The sequence below is a fragment of the Pipistrellus kuhlii genome, unplaced genomic scaffold, assembly GCF_014108245.1.
Source record: "Pipistrellus kuhlii isolate mPipKuh1 unplaced genomic scaffold, mPipKuh1.p scaffold_m20_p_6, whole genome shotgun sequence".
Lineage (NCBI taxonomy): Eukaryota > Metazoa > Chordata > Mammalia > Chiroptera > Vespertilionidae > Pipistrellus > Pipistrellus kuhlii.
The window spans coordinates 19,467,653-19,490,577 of NW_023425562.1; the positions used below are offsets into that span (position 1 = coordinate 19,467,653).

The 22,925-nt window shown below is 44.2% G+C and overlaps 1 protein-coding gene across 23 annotated transcripts in view; it reads right to left on the bottom strand.

The window, feature by feature from the left end:
• DTNA (dystrobrevin alpha) overlaps positions 1-22,925 on the bottom strand; it is a 283,947-nt gene that overhangs the window by 20,076 nt on the left and 240,946 nt on the right. For 17 of the 23 annotated variants that reach the window (XM_036418363.2, XM_036418365.2, XM_036418367.2 and 14 more), the window contains 4 exons: positions 16,999-17,086; positions 14,453-14,550; positions 12,740-12,853; positions 6,881-6,977 (listed from right to left, as the gene is read on the bottom strand). In XM_036418363.2, the coding sequence (XP_036274256.1) occupies positions 6,881-6,977; positions 12,740-12,853; positions 14,453-14,550; positions 16,999-17,086 (397 nt within the window). Of the gene's footprint in view, positions 1-4,768; positions 4,904-6,880; positions 6,978-12,739; positions 12,854-14,452; positions 14,551-16,998; positions 17,087-22,925 lie in introns of those variants that run through there. The other 6 variants (XM_036418382.2, XM_036418381.2, XM_036418383.2 and 3 more) reach the window with 1 other exon arrangement.

Below are 22,925 nucleotides of genomic sequence, written 5' to 3' on the forward strand. Positions count from 1 at the left end.
TCCTGCAACTTGCAACACCCACTCCCTGTCCAGTCTTTGCCGGACCTTTAGGATGGGGCCCTGGGTCCTAGACCCCCTCTCTCTCAGTGAGGACAGTGCCCAGTCTGATGTGTGGTACCCAGCTCTGGCCTTCCCTTTGTTGCTCTTGTAGGGCCACTCGGAAAGGACAGGGGCCGGCTGGCACTGGGGAGGCCAGCAGAGCAGATACCACCGAGTCTTATGGTCCCAGGAGTGGCCTCTGCAGAAGAGCGGCCTCTGGCCTGGGCCTGAGCATGGTGTCTGCTAACAACTCCAGGAGAGCTGGCTAACCAGTCTCCGTGAACACCCTTCCCTGGAAATTACCCGCTGATGCATGGAGCGGAGCCTTAAGGGATGCTGGTCCATGGCGATCAATATATAGACCTAACATCCCCTAGAACGGAGCTGATTTATGGAAGAAGGAGAACATGCATCATGCTTGGAAAATTTAAAATAGCTCTCTTCCTAGAGAATGAATGAAAAATTCATTTCTACACTCCATCCTCTGAGTCCTCTCAACTTGCTGTTGTATAAATTTTTAAAAAGTCTGACAAGGTCCATAAATTTTATGACCTCCCCCACCCCCCACCCAGGAAGTATTTTGAAAGGGCTGCTTCAAGGAAGGGACCCAGTGCCTCACTATGGAACTAGCCCTGCCGGAGCGATGGCAGAGGACTCAGTGGGTGGCACCATGCCCCTCTCCTCCCCGCTTGAAAAGTCTACCTCTCAGGTGTGGCTGAGAATACAGCCCATCAGGCCTGGTTTTACTGAGCAGCTGGGAAGAAAGAACAGAGTAGTGCTGAGCTCCCTCCAACCCTCTTTCCATCCTTCCTCCCAGGCCACATTCGCTGATTCATGGTAGGGATGGCTGTGTACCCATGTGATGAGGTCACAGATGAGGTTACTGACTCAGACCTGTCTGGCGGGAGCATCACTGGACTTGGGTCCTCACAGCAGAGATTTCCGGGCAGAAGAAGGAGGGATGGGGAGAAGAGAAGAGCAATCCGGGCCGTAGAGCATCAGGAGGGAGGCATGGGAAGTGAGAGGGATATGGCAGGTAAGACTGGGAGGCCAGTGGGCCAGTGGGCCAGAATGAAGCTGGGAAGAGGAGGGGCATGGTTTGGGATCCTCCAATGTCAAAAAAGGGGCTAGACTTTATCCTGAACTAATTTTTACTTTTCTAGAATTAACCAATCCCTGAGATTAAAAATGGATGTGTGTGTGTGTGTGTGTGTGTGTGTGTGTGTGTGTGTGAGAGAGAGAGAGAGAGAGAGAGAGAGAGAGAGAGAGAGAGAGAGAGAGAGAGAGAGAGAGAGGGAGACACACTCTGGGAGAGTATGTTTTTGAACACTAGATGTTAGCCCTTATATTGTAGCTGATTATTTATGATAAGAATTGTCCATGCTCCCACCCTCACTTTCGATTGCTTCACTTACGCTACAGAATACACACCAGAGAGGAAGAGCAAGGGGCACAGAGAGAGGTGAAACCTAAGCTGGTAACATTTGTCATTTCCGGCCTGTTCATGCTCCACGGCATGTTTGGGAGAAGCGGGAACCTGAATGACTATGATTTCAAGCCATCTAGTTGTAAACAGAGAAGAGAATGGGGGCAGGAGGTGAAATCTGGAATGATGTTTGACCATCTTCCCCTGATGGAGACACTGTTACAGTAAGGAAGAAAGTGACTACATGACTGTGTGGGTGTGCTTGTACAGTATGGGTCAATTGAGAAAGTTTACATACATCCATGTGTATATGTGTGCATACAGACACATATTCACACTTATATCATGCACATGGTATTTTCCAAAGTGCTGGTACGTCCATTATCCTTTTAAACCCATACAGCTACCTGGTGAGCAATGTCCTGACAGTATGTTTGAGATAAATCCCCAGGATGGTAACTGACTTACTCAAGATCTTCCCACTGCAGGGGGAGAGCTGGGACCGAGACAATTCACGTCTAGCTCCAGTAATCTTCCTAAGCAGTTATTATGAAGATCATTCTCAGCTCAGATTTGGCTGGTTTTAGATTGGGACATAATATTTGGAGCTGGAAGTATACTAGAGACTCTGGGACATACATGGCGTCACTGAAATTATACCCCAGCTGCCTTCATTATTATCTTTTCATGAGTGTTCTTTTTTTTTTTTTTTTTTTTTTTTTTTTTTTTTTTTTTTTATGATGCCTCCATTAAATCTTAACTATACGCAAAGAAGAAAGAGGGTAGGATAATTTCAATTCAGGTTTTGTAAAAAAAAATTTATTGCTTATCATATCATAATCATTGTGTTATATATATTACAGGCACTATTTAAAAAGAAAATCATGTTCTTTCCTCCAGGGGAATAGATTCATGCATTACCTCGAACAAGGAAAGCAGAAGTAGGAATTATATAGACCGGTATAGTAAAATACATCACACAGACGTAGGAGAAAGCAAGGAGAGGTTCTTCAACCAGCACGGTTTGTTGTGTGCAGTGTCTTAAATCTGAGTTTACAAAGAGGAGGCCCCCAAAGGGGAAAGGCTGATAAACGAGACAGGATTGAGAAGCAGACGCCGGACCGAACTCCCCTAGATGAATCTATGCACCGGAAGTCAGTGTGTGTGCACGGCATCTGTTTGTTCCTCGGAGAACTGCCTCCTGGGCCTGGGACGGGGGAGGCTGCCTCTGACCGGCCTGAAGGCCAGCATGAGCAGCAGCCGACCGAAAGCTGCCAGGCCCTGTCCCTGTTGCCCCTCCTGCAGAGCCCTGAGGGAAGACTTCCTTTTTACATTTCACGCCAACAGAAACCTGGTCCCCTGAGAACCAGCATTTCTGTCCCAATAAAATCGCCAGTTCTGGGTTCCCTTTTGGCCTCCTTGCTGGCGAGCTCAGAATACTCCCATCCCTTGTAATGAGCACATGTGCACTTTTTCTTTCCTTCTTTGATTTTTCTAGTGTATAAAGTCCTTGCGTATGTTATCTTGTTGTAAGCTATTATACTTCAGGTCCTTTAAAAAAAAAGGGGGGGGGGCTTGAGTATGAAAGCAAATAAATGCAAACTCCCCCTCGTCCCCCCCACCTCCCCCAGCAGGCAAGGCATTGCTGACCTCTGGGTGTCAGCAATAATGGCCTTGCGGTACCCAGGCAACTGCACCCGCAGCTGGCTGCCTTTCCAGGGCTCCGTGGGGAGGAGCAGGAAGGAAAGGAGGCAGCAATGCTCTTATGGGCGCTGTCAGGGCTCAGCCTTCTGCACACGAACGTCCTGGCTCTGCGTCTATGGGTTTATGAACTTCCTGGTCCACTGAGCATCTGAAGGATGCATTTGTTGCCCGGGAAACGGGAGAGGGGTCCCAGAGGGAGATGGGCAAAGCAAGGCTGGCTGGTTGGACGGCTGCTCTCTCTCTACTAGGAGGGAGGCTGTATCGGACCTTCGTCCTTTTCTTACCCACGCGCTGAGGAAGCGAAGGAAAGAGGCTGCTTGCAGAGGGAAGTGCACAGCGAGGCCTTCCTATCTCCCATGACCCCCGTGTGTGGGAAGTACCTAGCAATACCCCATGTATGCACTCCCGGGCAATGGTACAGGCTGCCCATGTGTGTCCTTCACCCAGGCGTACTGCCTCTTATTAATAGTGGACTTTCGTTTCAGTAAATTTCCCCCCCACAAAATACAAAAGAATGTAATACATTGTCTTTATTGTCTGACATTACAGATTGGTTTTTATACTTTTCTTTCTTTCTTTCTTTTTTCTTTTTCTTTTCTTTTTTTTTTTTACACAGACCAGGGGAATGAATAAAGGTTAAAAATGTGTCCAGCATTTTCCAAACATTCTTTGTTACACCAAACACACACAATGAATAAATAGGAAAGAGAATACAGAAGAATCAAAAGGCAGGTTGAAAAAAGGACAGGCTGTCATTCTAATCGACCCATGGGGAGACGGGAAGCTTTTTGATAGTCCTGGGGGCGGGTGTGTTGTCATACACAGCATGGTACGTGCATTGGAAAGTAAAGTAAAGCTGTGTTTTGCTGCTACTGGATTATGATTAGTTTTTGAGAATGCTGCTCCCTCTGCTGGCCTCTGAACCACAGGGTTAGAGACAAGGTTTCAGCTTGGAGTTTGGGCCACAGGGCTAGCCGTGGGGTCCCTGTTCCTAGAGATGGAGGTGAGGATCCTGGGAGCTCCCAGAACAGAGAGGCTCTCAGTGAGCAGAGGTGGCGGAAAGGGTCCTATTGGTTTGAGGCGTTCTGCTGGGGAGAACGAAACAGTGGGATGTGAATAAGTACCGAGTGTAGTCTTTCTCTCAAAAGATTGAGCACATTTTGGGGAATTGGGGCTTAATACTTATGTAACAAGAAGAGACAGAGTTGACTAATTTTTGTAAAAAGAAGTCCCACACCTTTTCAGTAAAATGGAAACTGACTGGCTACTTGCAGCATCACGGGATGTCCCGGGAGCTTCAGTGAGCTGTGGGATTTACCTAGTGTAGCTTTAGCATCTGGGATGGGTACCTTCCTATCAGGGAAAGGGTTTGCTCCATGACCCAGAGATGCATGAGGCTGGTTTGATATTTAGACACCTGCCCCCCCCTACCCCTGAGATCTAAAAAGTGTCCCACAAATGACAATTTGTAACTCTTCTCATAAGTGTAATAGTTCTTTTGATGCTGACAGAAGTCATAGTTATAAAAAATGCTCAATTTAATATATTTCAATTCAAGCACTATATTGAAAAGGAAGCAAATTAGTATGATTTTTTTTCCTCTTTCCAAACTGAAGCATGAACATACATTAGAGGCAAAAGCAATGAGAGAAACAGCAGGACGGCAGGCCCCTCCACTGTTAGTTAAGACCTGCAGTAGGGAACATAACTTACTCCCTGCTTCAGTTCTTCTTCCTACAGAAAGATGGAACCAACAACAGTTAGGTTACCCAGGGTTCCGAGAAGAGCATACAGACAGGGTGAAGGGAAGCAGGTCGGGACACATCAACACAGCTTTGGGGGCAGGTCAGCTCTCTTTCTACCTCCCTGTTGTGACTTCAGTCCTAAGTCTTAGGTATCAGGAACTACAGATTCATCTTCTTCCCCCCTGTGCCAACCATCTTTCAGCACAACCTGCCTGCCCTGGTGCGTGCACATCCTGATACCTTAGGCTGCTCCGTTAGGTCGCTGCCCCGATGGCTGGAGGCAAACAGACTTCCATCCAGTGCGACAGTGATAGAGTTTACAGAAATATAAGCAGGGGGATGTGTGCAAATCTCCCTGCCACTTAGTGAAGAGGAAGATGGGACAGGCCTTCTTCATTTGGTGTATTTGTAAAGGAAAGCGGAAAGAGCTTCTCAGGGTCATCAAATGAGAGGACAGGCCAGAAATAGCAACAAGTTGTTAATGATCTGGTCCCGTTTTAACACATACAGAACCACGGAAACTCAATTCTACACCTGGCATGCCTAACACGCTGACGGTAGTGTAGTAACGAGAAAGCTTCCCAACTGATGGCGGGAAAAGTCAATTAAGAAATAAGAAAGAGTAAAGCAAACAAAAGAAGAAGTGGTAATGTATGGCAGTGCCTGACAGGTTCCATGGTAGGTTTCAACCAGTATTTGTTAAAGAAAAGGAAGGAAGGAAGGGAGGGAGAAAAGGAGAAGGAGGAGGAAGAAGAGGAGGAGAAGGAGGAGGAGGAGGCAGTGGCCAGGGAAGGAGAGGGAGAAAGAAAGGGAGGGAAAGGAGAGGGAGAGGGGACGGAGAGAGGGAAGGAGGCATGGGGGAGAAGGAGGGAGAGAGGGAGAGAGGGAGAGAGAGAGAGGGAGAAAGGGAGAGACAGAGAGAGAGAGAGAGAGAGAGAGAGAGAGAGAGAGAGAGAGAGAGAGAGAGAGAGAGAGAGAGAATACAGACACAATAAAGGAAGGTGTGCCAGGGATAGGAGGGATCCACAGATGGACTGGGAGTCAGCACCTATGCCTCACAATGAGAGGCCCCAGGGACTGTGTCTCTGTCATCTTAAGGGGAGTTCTAGTCACTGCCTTTGGCATGAACAGTTGCAGCTCATCCTGGCTCATGCGTGTCTGTGTCAGGCCGGGGGACCACACAGCACTGAATCTTCTACTGGGGTGAGCATGGACACGTGGCCACAATTAGTCTGCTTTTGACTTAAAACGGGACCCAGTGTGTGCCGAACAGGGGCTTAGGATGTGTGAAAGGAAGAATGTCACTTCCCAGTGGGAAGAATGGCTGCAGCACTCTGCAGAGGCCTCCCAGAGCTCCACATTGAAGCTCTGCCCTCAGAAAAGCAAGGAGATCAATAACATTTTCAAAGAAGCTCAACTTTATGAAACTAGATTTGTTAGTAATTTATCAGGATTTTTTTTTTTTTTCCCAAGAGATGAATATTTCTCAGGCAACAGGATTAAAGAAAAAGGAGGTATTTCCATTTATAGTTTGCATTTGAGACCCATGGAACTTATGTGACTTGCTGCTAAAGCCACCCAGGTACGATTTTTTTTTTTTTTTTTTTTTTTTTTACTGAAATTAATGAAGTTACTTCTCTGAATGAAAGTACGACCACCAAAAGTTAATTCATCACTACATCTTCACTTCATGAATTAGACATTAGCTGCTGTTCAATTTAATCAGAACTGCTGAAAGCTAGTAAAGTAAATGTTTCTAAATAAATCCAGTTCCATGATAGACCTCAGTCATCAGTTCCAGAAAATGAATAAGGATAAGCCCACTACTTGACTGCTCTCACGTGATGTAGCTGAGAAAAGCTCTGACGTCTGAATTTAAGACTGCATTTTGGGCAAATCACATATCAGGATTATAGAAAATGATGCACAATATGTGCACAAAATTTCACAAATGCCAGCGTCTTACCTTGAGTAGCTTCATGAGACCTTCTAACTGGACCATCAGCTCCCGCCGGCTCTCCTGCAGAGCGGACATCCTCTGCTCCAGCTCATCCTTGCGCTGTCTGAGAAAGCAGCAGCGGTCATCAGAAACACATTCAGCAGCCCAGTTACTCACGCTTCCCCATCTGGTGAGACTAGGGGATCCCCAAGGGAAGGGCATCTCTGGGTGTTTGACATGGTTACTAGGCAGGGAACTGTCCAATGACTGAGCAATTAAAGCTCTGAGGTGTACATTTATTTGTTAGAAATCATACTAAAATAGAATTGAAATCCTTTAGACATTTCTCTCTCTTTATGCTGGATTAGCCTTAGATAAAATCTTTTTTTTGAAATTATTTTTATTCATTTCAGAGAGGAAAGGAGGGGGAGAGAGATAGAGACATTAATAATGAGAGGGAACAATTGATCAGCTGCCTCCTGCATACACTACACTGGGAATTAAGCCCGTAACCTCAGGCATATGGCCTGACCGGGAATCCAACTGTGACTTCCTGGTCCATAGGTCAATGTATAACCACTGAACCATGCCAGCTGGCCAAGATGAACTCTTTTCTTAATACTTACTATGTCATGGCCCCTGTGCTATGCCATTGGGTTTCCTTAACACAACAAATAAAAACCAAACCATCACGGAAAAAGGCCAATCCCCATCCAGCTGGTTTGGGTCAGTGGTAAGTGTTGACCCATGAACCAGGGAGGTCATGGTTCCATTCCTAGTCAGGGAACATTCGGGATTTCAGGTTCAATCCCCAGTGAGGAATTGCAAGAGGGAGCCAATAAATGATTCTCTCTCATCACTGATGTTTCTATCTTTCCCTTGCCCTTCTTTTTCTCTAAAATCAATAAAAATATATTTTAAAAAGGCCAAATTCCACAAATTCTCCAAACCCAAGAATCCTTTTATAACTCTCACAAAAAACACTTATTACCTTAATGTTTGGAAATTGGATTTAGAAAAGTACATTTTCCATCTGTTCCATCCTTAGTATGCAAAGTAGTGCCTTTTAGAGGTCAAATATTAATTTTGCATAGTAATTACAGTCAACCTAAATTTTTTGGTTTTGGTTTGCTTTAAGTAAAGTCAGAATAAAGAAATTCCCATGTAATTACCGTATTTTTTGGACCATAAGACGCACCGGACCATAAGACGCACCAGTTTTTAGAGAAGGGAAATGAAGAAAAAAAGATTCTGAAACAAATAGTGTCCTAAAATATTTTATGTGCATTAAAACCCAACATCACAGTAATAAACACATGTAATCCACCCTGTAAAGTAAACAGCAGCATTTAGAACCATTTTAGAGCCGGGCAAGCACACAGAGACCACACAGAGCTGGGCAAGTAAAAAAACTTTTTTTTTAAAGTATATGTGTAGGCTATATTTGGACCATAAGATGCAGGGACTTTTTCCCCCCACTTCTGGGGGAAAAAAGTGCGTCTTATGGTCCGAAAAATACGGTAACTAAAAATAATGTACAAGGCTTGTCTTTGTTTAATTTAATTATGTTTTGCAGAACAATTAAACTGACAAGAAGAATGGAATTGTCACACATGACAATCTATACTCTTATCACTGATGTTGACACTAAGAGGTATCAAAAATGTCTTTAAGAGGGGGGATAAATGAAACAGTATGAAGGTGAATATTAATGGCTCACATTTCTGAAGTAAATGTATACCTTTCAAATCAATTTAAAATTCGATTATTGAATGACCATTAGTGAATTAGTGATACATGTTTTTTTCTTGCCCCAAAGGCTTCTCTTTCTGCGTCAGAAATATTGAAACTTATATTTTTAACAATGTGTGGATGTTTTTAACCATATGTGCATTAGCGTAGGGGTGGACATGCCTCATCTCATGGCACAGACACAGTATTAGGTGGAGCTACAGCAGGGACTCTGCAATGAAAAGCTGACAATCTGAAAATGAAATGTCATACTGAGTTAGGCCAAGGGCTTGTCTTATTGAGGGATGCTCTGTGGGAGGACAGGCTATAGAGATAAACGAGACACCTCTAATTTGCTTTCAGATAGGCTAGCTTCATAACAAATGACCGATTTAAAATTGATAAACACACCTCAACTCTTATTGAATATATTTTCAGCTTTTCATTGCCGCTTAAGGCTTACTACCAGGGCAATCTTTCCTTTGACTTCTTTAACAACTGCCTCTTTCCTGAATCCTGTGGATAAGGAACAGCAAATTATATGCAAGAGTGAACGTGGAGCAGAGCACATAGGAAGTGTTGGGTTAGTACACAGAAAGGCCCATCAGGTCATCCTAGTTAGCTGTTAGATCTGGCTTACAGACGTGGCTTTCAGCTTTGTTGTGGCTAACGTGAAAAGGAAACTATGATAATTTAGAAAGGTCACCATGCTTTCCAGATAAAAAATAAACTGTGATTTCACGAGGAGCAAAGCTCTGCTCCATTCTCCCCTCTCCTGTCCCCGAGCTAAAAGAACGTGGGCCAGTTGGTTTCTCAACAAAAGGGCCCAGGAAGGAGGGAATGGAAGGAGAAGACCTCTGTCAGAGCTTCCGAAAGGCGTTTCTGGGGCTGTTTTACTTGGCAGCCCCTCAGTGTGAACGAAGGCTGGAGTAACTGTGGAAGAGGCCAATGTCTGGGCATGCTTTCAGAATATGACACGACGGAAGAATAAAGCTCAGGACACTGGGAGCCAGGTTTCTTAGCCTGGGATGTCAGGGCGTCTGTGAAATCCATGAGTTGTGAAAGTGCTTAGCACAGAACAAGTGGTTTATAAGTTCCTAGAGAAATATTCTCTTTAAAAAATATGGTTTTATTGACTTTTAGAGAGAGGAAGGGAGAGGAATAGAGCGACAGAAACATTGATGAGAGAATCAGTGATCAACTGCCCCCCTGCATGCCCTCTACTGGGGATCGAGTCCGTAACGTGGGCATGCGCTCTGATCTGGATGGAAGTGGTGATCTCTTGGTTGATGGGTTGAAGCTTAACCGCTGAGCCCTATCACCAGGCTAGAGACATACTCTTTTTATTGTTTTGTACAGAGAGGAAGGGAGAGAGATAGAGAGTTAGAAACATTGATGAGAGAGAGTCATCGATCAGCTGCCTCTTACACACCCCCTGCTGGGGATCTGCCCGCAACCAAGGTACATGCCCTTGACCAGAATCGAACCCAGGTCCCTTCAGTCCCCAAGCCGACGCTCTATCCATTGAGCCAAACCGGTCCTGGCTAGAGACATACTCTTAAAGTGAAGGTATTTCTCGCAGGCAGAAGAAATGTGTAGAGTGTGAAGTTAGGCAAAGCAAATCAGCTGGGATTAGGTGTCTCAGGCCTCAGGTGAGGGGCACCAGCTGACAATGAGTGCCAGAGGTACACAGGTTCTTGCAGGCCAGACTCCTTCGTGTAGCTCTAGGCTCAGCTGGGGCCATGGAAACACCAAGTCAGGACCAGAGGGGAGAAATGTCAGTTGGAAAACTCATCAACAGTGACCCAGGCACATCAAGATGCCTTCCCAGACTGGATTATCCAAACGGAACCAAATCTGTTGGAAGGCAAATGCTAACTGGTGGGAATGGATGAAAATGCTTATGAAAAATTCCTAGTCATCATCCCTCCACTGGAGAATGGGACAGCCAGAAGAAGAGGCATGAAGGACATTGCAGGTGGAGAAAAAGTGCTCAGATGTGTAGATGAGGGACCACTCTGCTCCCGAGTTACTTTATTCAGTTATATGACTGCATGTATCCAACTTAATTTTCAACCTTTGAGCTTGGAGGGCCTACACCATCCTCTTTGGTGAAAGATACTTTCAAACAGCCATTCCTTTTATAAGCCTTTGAGGAGGAGGAAGATGTGAAACATCACTTTGTCCTTCTTCTCGTTTTCACCCTTTCTGGGGATGGTATGGTAGAATGTGCAAGAATTTCCAATCATCTCTCTGAAGACAGACCCAAAATCAAACAGGCTGGAAAGGAAGAATTCCTGTTTTGTCGGTTAACTGATGTAGTTATTCTAAAGTCTAATGTGACCTCAGCAGCCCCACCAGATGCAGGTTCTGTATATTTCCTTTCCAAAACTCAGATTTATTTCCTGTGGAAGGTTGGTCCCACCAGGCAGGTGCATGGGTCCCAGGTCCTGCAGGCTCGGCTAGAGGTGCTGCCGTGCTCAGATGTTAACATGTCTGAAGAGCAGGGTTAGAGAGGAAGCCCAGAAAACATCTACACCTCCTATCACTAGGTATTTGGTAAAAAACAAAACAAAAACTCTAAGGTCCCTTCCAAATAGAACCTTCATTTAGTGGCTTCCCAGGAGAAAGTAAATGACAGCCTAACTCTGGTAAATGTTTCTGAAAAGAGGCATCGGTACAATCGTGGCCCACCTAACAATGGGGACGTGCCCTGGAAGAGGCATCCGTGGCTGGTTTTGCTGTGTGGACATCACAGAGTGCACTTAACAAACCTAGATGGTCCAGCCAGCACACCTAGGCCACATGGTATAGCCTGCTGCTCCCAGGCAACACGCCTGTAGAGCATGTTCCTATCTGTGCGAGGCAGTATGAGAGCACATCAAGCACAGGACAAAACGATGCTAGCAAGAGACAAAGTAAACAGGAGATGTGTGAGGCTGCTGCCGGCGCGACGTGGCACACTGTTTTACAGCAAACTGTGTTTTAAAAATAGAAAGAGTCTACACTAAAATAATAATAGAAGGTATAGTATTGTAACTACATAAAGTGGAAGCATGGTCGTTCATAATCATCGTCAAGCATTATGCGCTGTATGTCGTTGTATGCGCTATACTTTCACCTGCCAGGCAGCTCAGCAGGCCGGTTGACACCAGCATCCTCAACGCACCGAGCCACCACGACATGATGGCCATGACATCATAGACAACAGGAGCTTTTCAGTTCCATTACAGACTGTGCAGTGGTGTTCCACCACCGTCTATGCTGTCTGTTGTCTACTGAAACAGCGCTGCGTGGCACGTGACTATATTTAAAAAGTATGCCCCATGTCAGGAATATACTTGGCACCCAAACGGAAAGGTGGGAAGTATGCTGTTCTTGCTAACGGAAAATGCCTTGTGAAATAGGACACTGCTACGAGGGAACGCCTTTGAATTTATGTTCGTTTTGTTTGCTACCCACATAGGTTTGGGCACGTGCCATAGGCAAGGCAGGGAGGGAAGCCAGTTTGATGCCTTCCCTTCGCTCACAGTGCAGAGGGCGCCAGGCCCTCACCCACATCCTGCTACTTCTACCTTCCCGATGCGGAGGAGGGCACTGAGGTTTGGGGGTTGGGCCGGATGACCTAAGGTCCTTTCCAACTCCAATGCTTTATGTTGACGGAGGAGGTAAGCCCAGGTCTTTACACTCAAATGCAGCACAAGAAAGTGTGGGGACCATGTTTTAAGATCTGTAAGTAAAGAGATTAGGGACCCAGATTTAGAGAAAACCAGACTCCCTTTTATGGGTTCCAGGTACATATGTAAATGTAAAAATGTTCTGATCACTTGCATTATAAACACACTTTTGAGGGCACAAATAACTCAAGAAATCTGATTTAAATTTTTTTTCCAGGCAGAGATTTTGTTTCTGGCCTAAAGGATGGTTTGCTTTCCCTATATCAAATGAAAGGACAAAGTAGAATCAGCTTCTCCCTCCAACCCCCAAATTTCAGCAATAAGGTGTGTGCAGTTAAAAAAACTCAGCAATAAGGTGTGTGCAGTTAAAAAAACAAGCGAAGGTCAGAAGCTGGCGAAGGGCCAGTGCTGGCCGGACTGCTAGGCCTCCGTGAAGACATGGGCGCCGGTCCCCCTGAGGCCCGGGGGCTCCTCTTACCTGAGGAGCCGCAGCTCGGCCAGCAGAGTGGGGTTTTGCTGCGCCTTCTCTGGGGTGGGCTGTGAGGCCTGTTCGTGCTCCAGCCGCAGCCGCTGGATCTCCTGTAAGATTTCTCTTGGGAGAGAGGAGGAAGCAAGAGACCAGGGTCAGTCAACTCTCAGAGCATCCTGGACCTCACGTCTGAGCAGAGCGGCTCAGGGCCACCAGCGCCCAGAAGGGGAAGGGGTCACCCTACGTTTCTGAGCAGCACCCACCCTCCCTCACCCAGCTGTTTACGAGGCGTGGCTGCAGCCAGCGGGCCACGTGGAGGACAGGGTCCGACTCCCTCTCTGGTCCATCTGAGCTGGGAGGAGGCTGCGGCACCCCCGAGCCTTCAGGCTGAGCGTTCCCAGCAGGGCCTGCTCTTCTCTCTAGTGGGGAATATCCCGCCGTGGGCATGTGCTTGGCTTGGAAGAGTGCACGGCTAACGGGACCAGCACGTGTCTTCCTGTTACTTATGGTCACACGGACACCAGACAGGGGCTGCCACTTCCAAGGCAGAGGGCTCGGAGGGGAGCCGTGGATACACGGGGCTCGTTTCACAAAAGGAAATAACCCCCCTCACTTGCCAGGAATGACATCGCGCTCACGGGCTTTATCTGAGAAGATCACGCTTGGGCAAAATTCTCTCTCCTTTCCTAACACTGTCAGCCTTAGCAATGGATCCCAAAGAGAGCAGCCTTAGAGGGAAAGCGGTTTTAAGGGGATTCGCTGTAATTGCGTCTGTGACATTAGAGAGCTCTCGGCGTGACCTCTGTCAGGGGTGAGACTGATGTGGGGCCCGGGTTACCCTGCGTGGAGGTGAACACCAGGCCGACCATAAAGGAGAGGTGACCCGTGTAAGGCAAATGGCCCCGAAGTGAGCTAGAAGCCATTAGCAAGGTAACAAGTCACATGTTCCTGGGGGAGGGGCTGGGCTCCAGCCGGCGACACAGAACGAAGCACCGGAACCACAGGAGAACCGGGTGAGCCAGGGGGATGGCTTTCTCTCCAAAAGGCTCATTCACCCCTGTCTGCTTCCCCAACACACCAGCACCCAGAGGCCCGGGACGCGAGAGGAAGGGTGCTCCTGGTCCTTTCCCTGCTCCTCGGCACCTCTCCGGAGGCTCTGGGGTCTCACAGAGCTCAGCCTGAGAACCAGGGCCCTGACTGAAGGCCTCCAGGGCCAACATCCTGACATGCCAGGACTCCCTGGCTCTCCTTCTGGTGGTAAGGATAGAACCATGGCGGAGCCAGGTAGGCCAAGGAGGAAGCAGCTCTGATGAGAAGAAATAATGGCAAGCTATGGAAGGAGCCCTGAGTGCTTAGTCTGTAAGGAGCTACACTGTCTTCTGTAATCGTGGTCTATTTCACCCTCATAACAATCCTGTTATCTATAGATACCCCTGTTATCTGTTTCATGAATGAGGACATCAAAGAATAGGCCAGTGGGGAGACTTGCCCAAGTTCAACAGCACGTGAGTGGCAGAGGTGACCTGGACGCGGGCCTGTTAGCTCCAGAGCTTCTGTACATCAGGCTCCCTCAGTCTGCCGGGCCCAGCCCAGGCTTCTCAGAACATGGCCTCACACAGCCACACAGGGTGAAGAACCGGGGCATGGGAAAGCTTGGCTGCAGGGTGTCAATGGGCACTTTGATCAAAAAACCACTGCGGCTGAGCCGCCGAGCGGCCTTACCGGTTCTTATTCTCCAGCTCCGCGATGAGCTGCCTCTGCTGCTTATTCGCGTCGATGGTGAAGGAGATGTCCGGAGCGCCTCTCTGCTGAGCTGACTGCTGCAAAACACGAGGGTTGCACGGTTTACTATCGAAGAGACAGCAACCATGAGACGTGCAGGTGAGAAAAAGGAAACAATTTCTGTACAAACCAAAAAGCAAAGATACACAAACTAAATGGCCATTCTGCTCCCAAGGACCAGCTTTTCGGTGGGGTTGAAGAACATCTATACAATGAGAAGCAGAACTAATCTTTGGCAGGCAAATACATAAAACATAAAAAAAATTGTTTTTTTTTTAGTTTTCTGATTTGAAGTCTTTGGGGAGCTCTTTTATTCTGGCTATGCTCTCAGTATATGTGGGCATAAAACATACTCACTGTTGAGATAACTCTTTCTCTAGAATTACTGTTCAACCACTGTAATATGCAATTAGAAATTTCATTGTTTTGAAATCATAGTATGACTTTCTTTTCTTCTTCTTTTGGTTAATATACTTTTAGCATTTCTTTACATGTAATTATATATATATATATATATATATATATATATATATATATATATATTTATTCTTGGTCATGCAACCAGCTTTACCAACTGGTATATATGCAGTCATAACTTTCTCCATTCTTATTTTATATATATATATATATAATTATACATGTATATGTGGATACAAATTAACTCCTAACAAATTATACACTGAGTGGCCAGACTATTATGATCTCTGAACACATAATAATCTGGCCACTCAGTGTATATATATAATACAAGGCTAATATGCAAATTGTCTCCTTGACCAGGAGTCTAACCAGCAGGTAGGCCAGCCAACCACCTATGTCCCCTTCCCCTGGCCAGGCTGGTCAGACCCCACCTATGCACGAATTCATGCACCAGGCCTCTAATATATACACACACACACACACACACACACACACACACATACACACTGAGTGGCCAGATTATTATGCATTCAGAGATCATAATAATCTGGACACTCAGTGTCTTTTATAGACAAACGAATCACTGATTAAATACACACATATAATATCCCATATATGTGTGTGTGTGTTTGTGTGTATGTGTATTTAGTCAAGGGTTAATTAGTCATTTTCTATAAAAATAGGGTCAGATTCTCCAGCTCTGTTCCCTGCAGGTCGATGGGGGAAGGGACTACACAATAGATGCATGCCTAGTAGTGTCTGGGTGATGTGGGAAGTGCTTGTCTGTCAATCATACCTGGGAGTGAGTCCCTAGGGGGTTGAAATCTGAGATACTTAGGTCCTAACCAAAGAGAATCTCCCCCTTCCCCCCCAGCTCCCTTGAGACTCTCGTTGTAGACTCCACATACTGGCTTAAGGGACTGGGAGTAGCTTAATGCCATGTGGACACAGCTCCACTGTGGACCAGGAACTTCAGAAATTTGCTCTGCTTCTAGTTCTTCCGAAGCCCAGCTGCACCTTTCCCAGGACTGGCTAAGGGAGATGGGACTTTGGGAAGTGAGGGATATAATTTCATGTGACTAAAAACCACTAATTCAAATCATAGGGTTAGATTATGTATACGTCCCTGTGTCTTGCTTTCTCTACTGTACAGTACATTGTAGAAATTTCTTGATGTCAATATTTACTGACTTCAAAACAATTAAAAAAATATTTCTACCAAAGAATGCCAGACTTTAAAAAATGGTACCCATTGCCTAAGCCTGCTTTTTAAGATCTGGAAGGGTGATTGTAGGAAAGGTTAAAGTGTGGTAAATATCTGGCTTTTGTAAAGCTTCTCTATAATTTTTTAATTAGCAGTTATTTTAAAAAAGAAATGATTTGAAAAAAGGGCTAAGAAAAAGAAATAAAAAGAAACGATTTGAGTTGCTAATGAATAAGTCTGAGATCCTACGTTTTATATCCGAAATGCCTTTCTCTAGCTAAGTCTGGCACATGGCAGCTTTGACCTGTGACCCAGGCTTTTCTTCTGGTTTCACTGCATACTTTTCTCTTTCCCGTACATATTTTACATATTATTAACAAAAGCAGAAACTTATTTGGGTCATTGCTGTGCTCTTTATATTAAGTGATCCAGAATTATCCAGAGAAATCAGGCGTTAGTCTGTTTCAGCAATGTTGTAACAGAATAACTCAAACTACGATCTCTGGTACCAGAATGAGAGCTGAGAAGGGAAAAGATGGAAGGAGTGGGACCATTCTTGGGTCTTGAAGACCACATAGTAGCAACTCTGGAGCTCTTCCTAGTTGTAGCACCGACTATCAGCAGGTGTGGGGAACCTTTTCCTGCCGAGGGCCATTTGGATATTTATAACATCACTCTCAGGCCATATAGAATTTCCAACTTAAACATTAGCCTGCTGTATTTGGTCAAACATTAACTCACCTCTCATGCTTTGGCAGGGCCAGACCAAATGGCTTCCTGGGTTATATAAGGCCAGATGTTCCCTACCCCTGAGCTAAGGGATCAACAATGAACAGGACGTCCTCTCACTCCCACTACTTACAGATGATGTGGACTCTGCCGCCAGTCTTGCTGCATACCTGGCGATCAGCCTGTGTTCCTCATCCAGCCGGTTTGAGCTCTCCAGCATACTATTGAGAACAGAGCGAGGAGACTGTTAGACGACGGGAAGGATGCATGTATTCCTATCGCCACCAAGGGTGATGTTATTTCAATGTTTCAGTTCAAAAATTTGAAAATGATATAAAATCCTATTAGGCTAATGATCTCAGACTTGGATTTATAACATGAATCCATAACGTGAATCTATCGATAGTATGTGGCCAGGAAGGTCACTAATAAATCCTGTCTCACTCACTCCAATTGTCTTACTGAGATAGCTCCAAGGAGGAGTGATGGTTTTGATGAACATTCTGATAAAAGAATATTTTCTCTTTAATTTTATTGCTTTTGATATTTTTATTTCCTCATAACACAAGTAATACATGTACAAAATAGGCATGTTAGGAAACATGGACGCTAGATTTAAAAAAACCAAACAAACAATGGTGGTCAGCCTGTAATGATCCCCATTCCTGGTGTTCACTCTTGTGTATAAGCCTCTCCCTTTAGTATGGGCTGGACTTACTGACTTGCTTCTAGGGAATATAATATAAAATATGGCAGGAGTACTGGAATGTCACTTCTAAGGTTAGGTTATATAAGACCATGGCATCTGTCTGGGGCATGTTTCCCTCTCTGAGTCCTTTTGGTTTGCTTGCTCTGTGGGAAGCTAAGTCCCATGCCATTAGGTGGCTTGTGGAAAGGCCCAAGTCATGAGGCGCCAGAGCCAGCCAGCACCTTGTGAATGAATTCACATGGGCAGAGCCTTCAGATGAGATCACAGCCCCAGCTAACAGTTTGATGGCAACCTCATGAAAATCCTCTTGAGCCACCAGCCCCTCCCTTGTTAGAAATCTGCATTTCTAACAAGCTTCTGAGATCGATCCTCTGGTACCGCTGGTCCAAGGACACTTTGAGTAGCAATGACCTAGAAGATCTTGAAAATAAGATGGAACATCTGAACTATGTAAAATAGATCACTTTTCATGAGCATTTAATTGATATCCATCTAGTATGTGTGGTATTTTCCAAACATTCCCTTATGACAGAAAATTTTAGGATTTCAGGTTGACATATATAGGTATAGTATCAATCCCTATGGATTGAGATTTTAATTGGCATACAAAAGACTTGCAGTAAGAAAATAACTTCAAAGTGAAGGGAGTTAGCTTTGGAAAACTGATGCTTTAAAGCTGATGTTTGTCTTTATAACACGGTATGTGCACTCCGCAGTGGCCAAAAGCAATAACGGAACTTCTTGCTGCAGCTTTAACGAGAAAGAAAGTTCCACTGCCTTTGCTTTAAACATAAAACTACCCACAAAGAAGCAATTTAATTTGATTTCAACATGTTTATCATTTCTGGCTGGTGCATCAGTGACTGAAAGCCTACTTAAACACTGTGTAGAGAATAGGGCCCCTCGCTCCAAGCCCAGGACAACAATGTGTTTGATGGCCTGAAAGTGACTTGGTCAAAAATGTTTGTGAGTGTTTTGGTAAATAAATAACAAAAAACCTTGATAAAAAAAAAAACAACCCCTCATGATGAAAGTGTCTTTTATCACGAATGACCAGCAAGTACGTAAAGTTACATAAAGAAGCCTCCTGGAAATGTAAGATGTAAAATTATGGGATTCGGTCTAGCAAGCTATAATTCATCCTCTATACTTTTCCTCCCCCAGCACTGGCCGAATGAGGGGTGGAGTGATATATTGCCCCTTTGTGCACACAAAGGATTTATGAGTCCACCTGTGCCATTTCAGAGTGTGCAGATTATACGAGAGTGAATGAGGCATTTCTCTGATAAATCCCATTATTTCAAGATTTCAATTACAAATGGTTGAAAATGAATGGCCAATAATCCCTAAATCATTAAAGAAATACAGATTACAACACTTGCTCTATCCTTGGCTATTCATTTCAAGTCTTTGGAATCAGTAATATGTTGCTACAAGACTATGATGAATTAAAAAGAGGCTGCTCTGTAGATGGAATCTTGAATGGGAAGATCGATTATTTTGAAAGCTCTCCAGCGTCTACCTTAAATACATGACCAGTGGCTGCTGCGAGTGGTTGAAAATGGCACTCTAGGAAACTCAAGTGGCCCAGCCAAGCGATGGCTTAGTAAATTGTGACTTAGCAGAGATTTCTGGGGACTTGGGGTTTATTCACATTTTTGGTTTGTTTGTTTCTCTGTAGTCTTGTTCTGACTGCCAGGGTGAGAAAGTCAACCAAATAATGTCACCCAAAGACCACCAGACAAAGTGGTATGTTTTCCCTTAATATTTTTTTCCACTTGGTGATTGGAATTTTATCACCAGAGATTAATTTTTAAGGTCATTAGGCCTCAGGTACTACCCTTCTATTAAAATGGAAATGGCTAGCAGGAGGATTATTGCCTAAGAAAGCATGGTCCATTAACGCCAAGGGGAGGATTGCTTTAGGAGGTTATGGCCTATGTTTTGCAGTTGGTTGAGAGCAAAACACCAGATAGAGCCCTGTTCAGGCTGTCAGGAGTCAGTGAGCAGAAGACAGGGCAGAAAAGAATGAAGTGATACTGGGGTCCAGGAAGTGATTTTATGGGACTGAAGATTGAGGAGAAAAATGAAGGAACTCTCAATGCTTCAACTGTTGGCACTTTACTGTGAGGTTTAAAAGGAAAGTATGGGAAATCATAAATTGGCAATCTTCATGGATAATAATAATAAAATCTACACAATAATGGCTTCTCTATAGTGGCACCTTCAAACTCCTTTATTGAGACCTTAACAACCCACTATAGTATAATCATGGTCAAGGCCCTACATTCTATCTTCTATTGTACAAACTCACAAGTTCCTCCACTTCCTTCTATCCCAACTGTCATCGATATGCTCCATGCCACTGATCTTTGCCTGAATTGGTGTAAAGGCCTCTCAACAGGTTGCTCTGATTTTAGATTTAGTCTTCTCTCCAATTCATTTTCTATCCTGCAGTCAGTGTGATCGTTTAAAAATGAGGTTGGCTGTAACAGTCTTATGCATGAAACCCTTCTACAGGTTCTTGTTTTTTGAAATTCTTTAACAAGCTGGATAAGGCCCTGCATCCTTATTCAAGATAAGCTCCTCAGAGGGACCATGTTCTCTCTGCCCTGAATCATTTCTCTGCCTCCTCCCCACATACCCACCTGGCTAATTTCTCTTCATCCCACTGTTGTCTTTAGTTGCCATTTCTTACCTTTATCTCCAACCTCCAAATTCAGGTTCATAGCTTCTCATGTATTCCACAGAAGTCTGCACCACACTGCCCTTTTTATAGCTGCAATCCCTCTGCATTTTAATTGACTTTTCCCTTGTTTTTATCCTTTGCTAAACTGTCACTCCTTTGAGGGCAGGATGGTTCAATGTTTTCAGCATTAGCACAGTGCTTAGAACATGGCAACAACTACCCAAGAATTAGTTGGACTGAAGAATGTATAAAGGTTAGCTCTCTTAGCTCACACTACCATGGTCTTTGGTTCACCTCTTCCATCTTTCTGGACTCGCATGCATCCTCAACACTTTGAGAAAACCAGGAGAATACAGGTTAAATACTGTATTTTAAAACTTGCCATGCTATCTAAAATGGAACTGTGGAAGATTCACTTTGGGTAGAGATAAAAAACCAGGATACATTGCCTGACTGCATACAGATTCCTCATCTGCTAAAGTTCATAAAAATGTCATTATGCTCATTCATATTCATTATCAGATCTCAATCCCCAATCGTGGCAAATTCTCTTCTGGTTTACATTTATTAATGTTGTTGTAAAGATTAGGAAAGCAGATGGCGTCTAAAAGGGGTAAGATCCCACTCAAAAGAAATGCTCATTCTCAGAAGGAGTGAATAACTGGTAGGGGTGTTATAAAAGAGTGTGTGGGAGGCTGGGCTGGATCATTTCTGGATTCAAACCTCAGCCTTCCCACTTACTAGTTGTGTGACTCAGGGCAAGTCAACCTCTTTGTGCCTCAGTTTTCTCATCAATATAACAGGGGAAATATGGTAACTTACTTCATGGCTAACAACCCCAAATCCACCCAAAGTGTTTAGACTAGTGCCAGGGCACATGGTAAGACTGTGAGAATTTTTTTTACTCTACTCTCGATGGTGCAAAAATTGCTATGACAATTTGCACCATAACTTCCTTACCTATAAATCAGCTTTCTGCCCAAGAAAGTGTGATTGGTTACTGTTCAGTATTCTAGTTTATACCAAAAAGGAGAAAGACAGTTAAGTTGAGTCAATGAAAGAACTTATAGAAGCAATAGGTGGTCTTTATAACTCTGATTTCTTAGACAAAGGGAATGGTTAGCTGGACAGTAATAGCCTTCTCTTTCTTTTCCTTGCTTTTGCAAGCAAAGCCACCCACTGCCATGAATTTCTAATCAAAATGTCCTTTTTGTACAATTTATCCAACAACATCTGAGTCCAGGTCCCATTCTGAATTGTTTATTTTAGCACATTTGGAGAAAGCGTACTCTGAAGTTTATTCATTCAACAATATTGAACACACATGAGCTATCACTTCATTTCTACCATATTATAATGGACAGAGCTTACAAAATAGAATTTTAAAATATTTTTAGATGCCTCCAGTCCTATTCAAAATCAAGGAGGGAGGTACTAACACTGAGTTATTCCCATGTGCCCAGTACTACACTAATTTAAATCTATAGCCTCATCAGATTGGTAGTGTCACTCTCTTCTTCCATGGAAACTTAAAATGTATTGAATCTATGACGGAGAAGGGAACACATCTTAAAATCAATTTATCATCTGATTATGCTGAGAAAATCTCTGTGGATACAACAGAGCCAATGCAGATATGTGACACTCTTCAGACACTTATTTCTAGCCTCCTAAGGAAATATCTTTCTCAGAAGTCTAGTTCTATAACTACAGCTCCTAAACATTTCACAGAAGAAAGGAATGTGTTAACAAGGAAATGAAACTCATATAAAAGAGACACTGTCAGTGAGTATAGACAACTCCTTTTTCCTTTCAATAGGTTGCAATCTACTTACACTTTTTCAAAATCAACAACATTTACAGAAAAAGGTAAAATCATAGCCTACACATTAAACATGTAAAAGGCATAAAATTCAGTGAATTCAGTGTTAGACTGAGTTGTGTCTCCCCAAATACATGTGTTGAAGCCCCAATTCCAGTACCTTACAATGTGACTGTATTTAGGGCTTTTAAAAAAGTGATTAAATGAGGTTCTCAGGGTGGGGCTCTATTGAATATATGACTGTTGTTCTTATCAGAAGAGGAAGGGAATTAGGAATATATAAGCACAGAGAAAAGAAGATGTGAAAGGCCACATAAAGAAGAAAGCAGCCATCTGCAGGCCAAGGAGAGAAACCTCAGGAGAAATCAACTTTGCCAGCACTTTGGTCTTGGATGTCCAGCCTCCAGAAAACAAATTTCTGTTGTTCAAGTCACACAGCTGCTGGTATTTTGTTATAGTAGCCCTAGAAAACTAATACGAAACTTTCAGTTTTTTAATTTTGCTCCCATCACTTGCTTTTCTCATACCAATGAATTGCTGGTGTTTGTCTTTATCCACATTTACCACCTCTCTCTACATCAAGCTTAATATTTTTTACTCTTACATTAAATGTTTAAGGGCTAATTTATAATTGGTGATGCTTCAAATAGTAAAAAAGATTTCTCTGAGGACTCCCAACAATTTTGCTTAGGGTGAGAGGGATTTTGTACTATAGCACTATGGATATTCTACAGCATCAACAGATGTTTATTGGCCACCTACTATGTGCCAGGCACTGCGTAAAATGTCAGAGACATGATGGTGGGTAAGTCAGAGAAGGCCCTGCACCCTCAGGGGAAA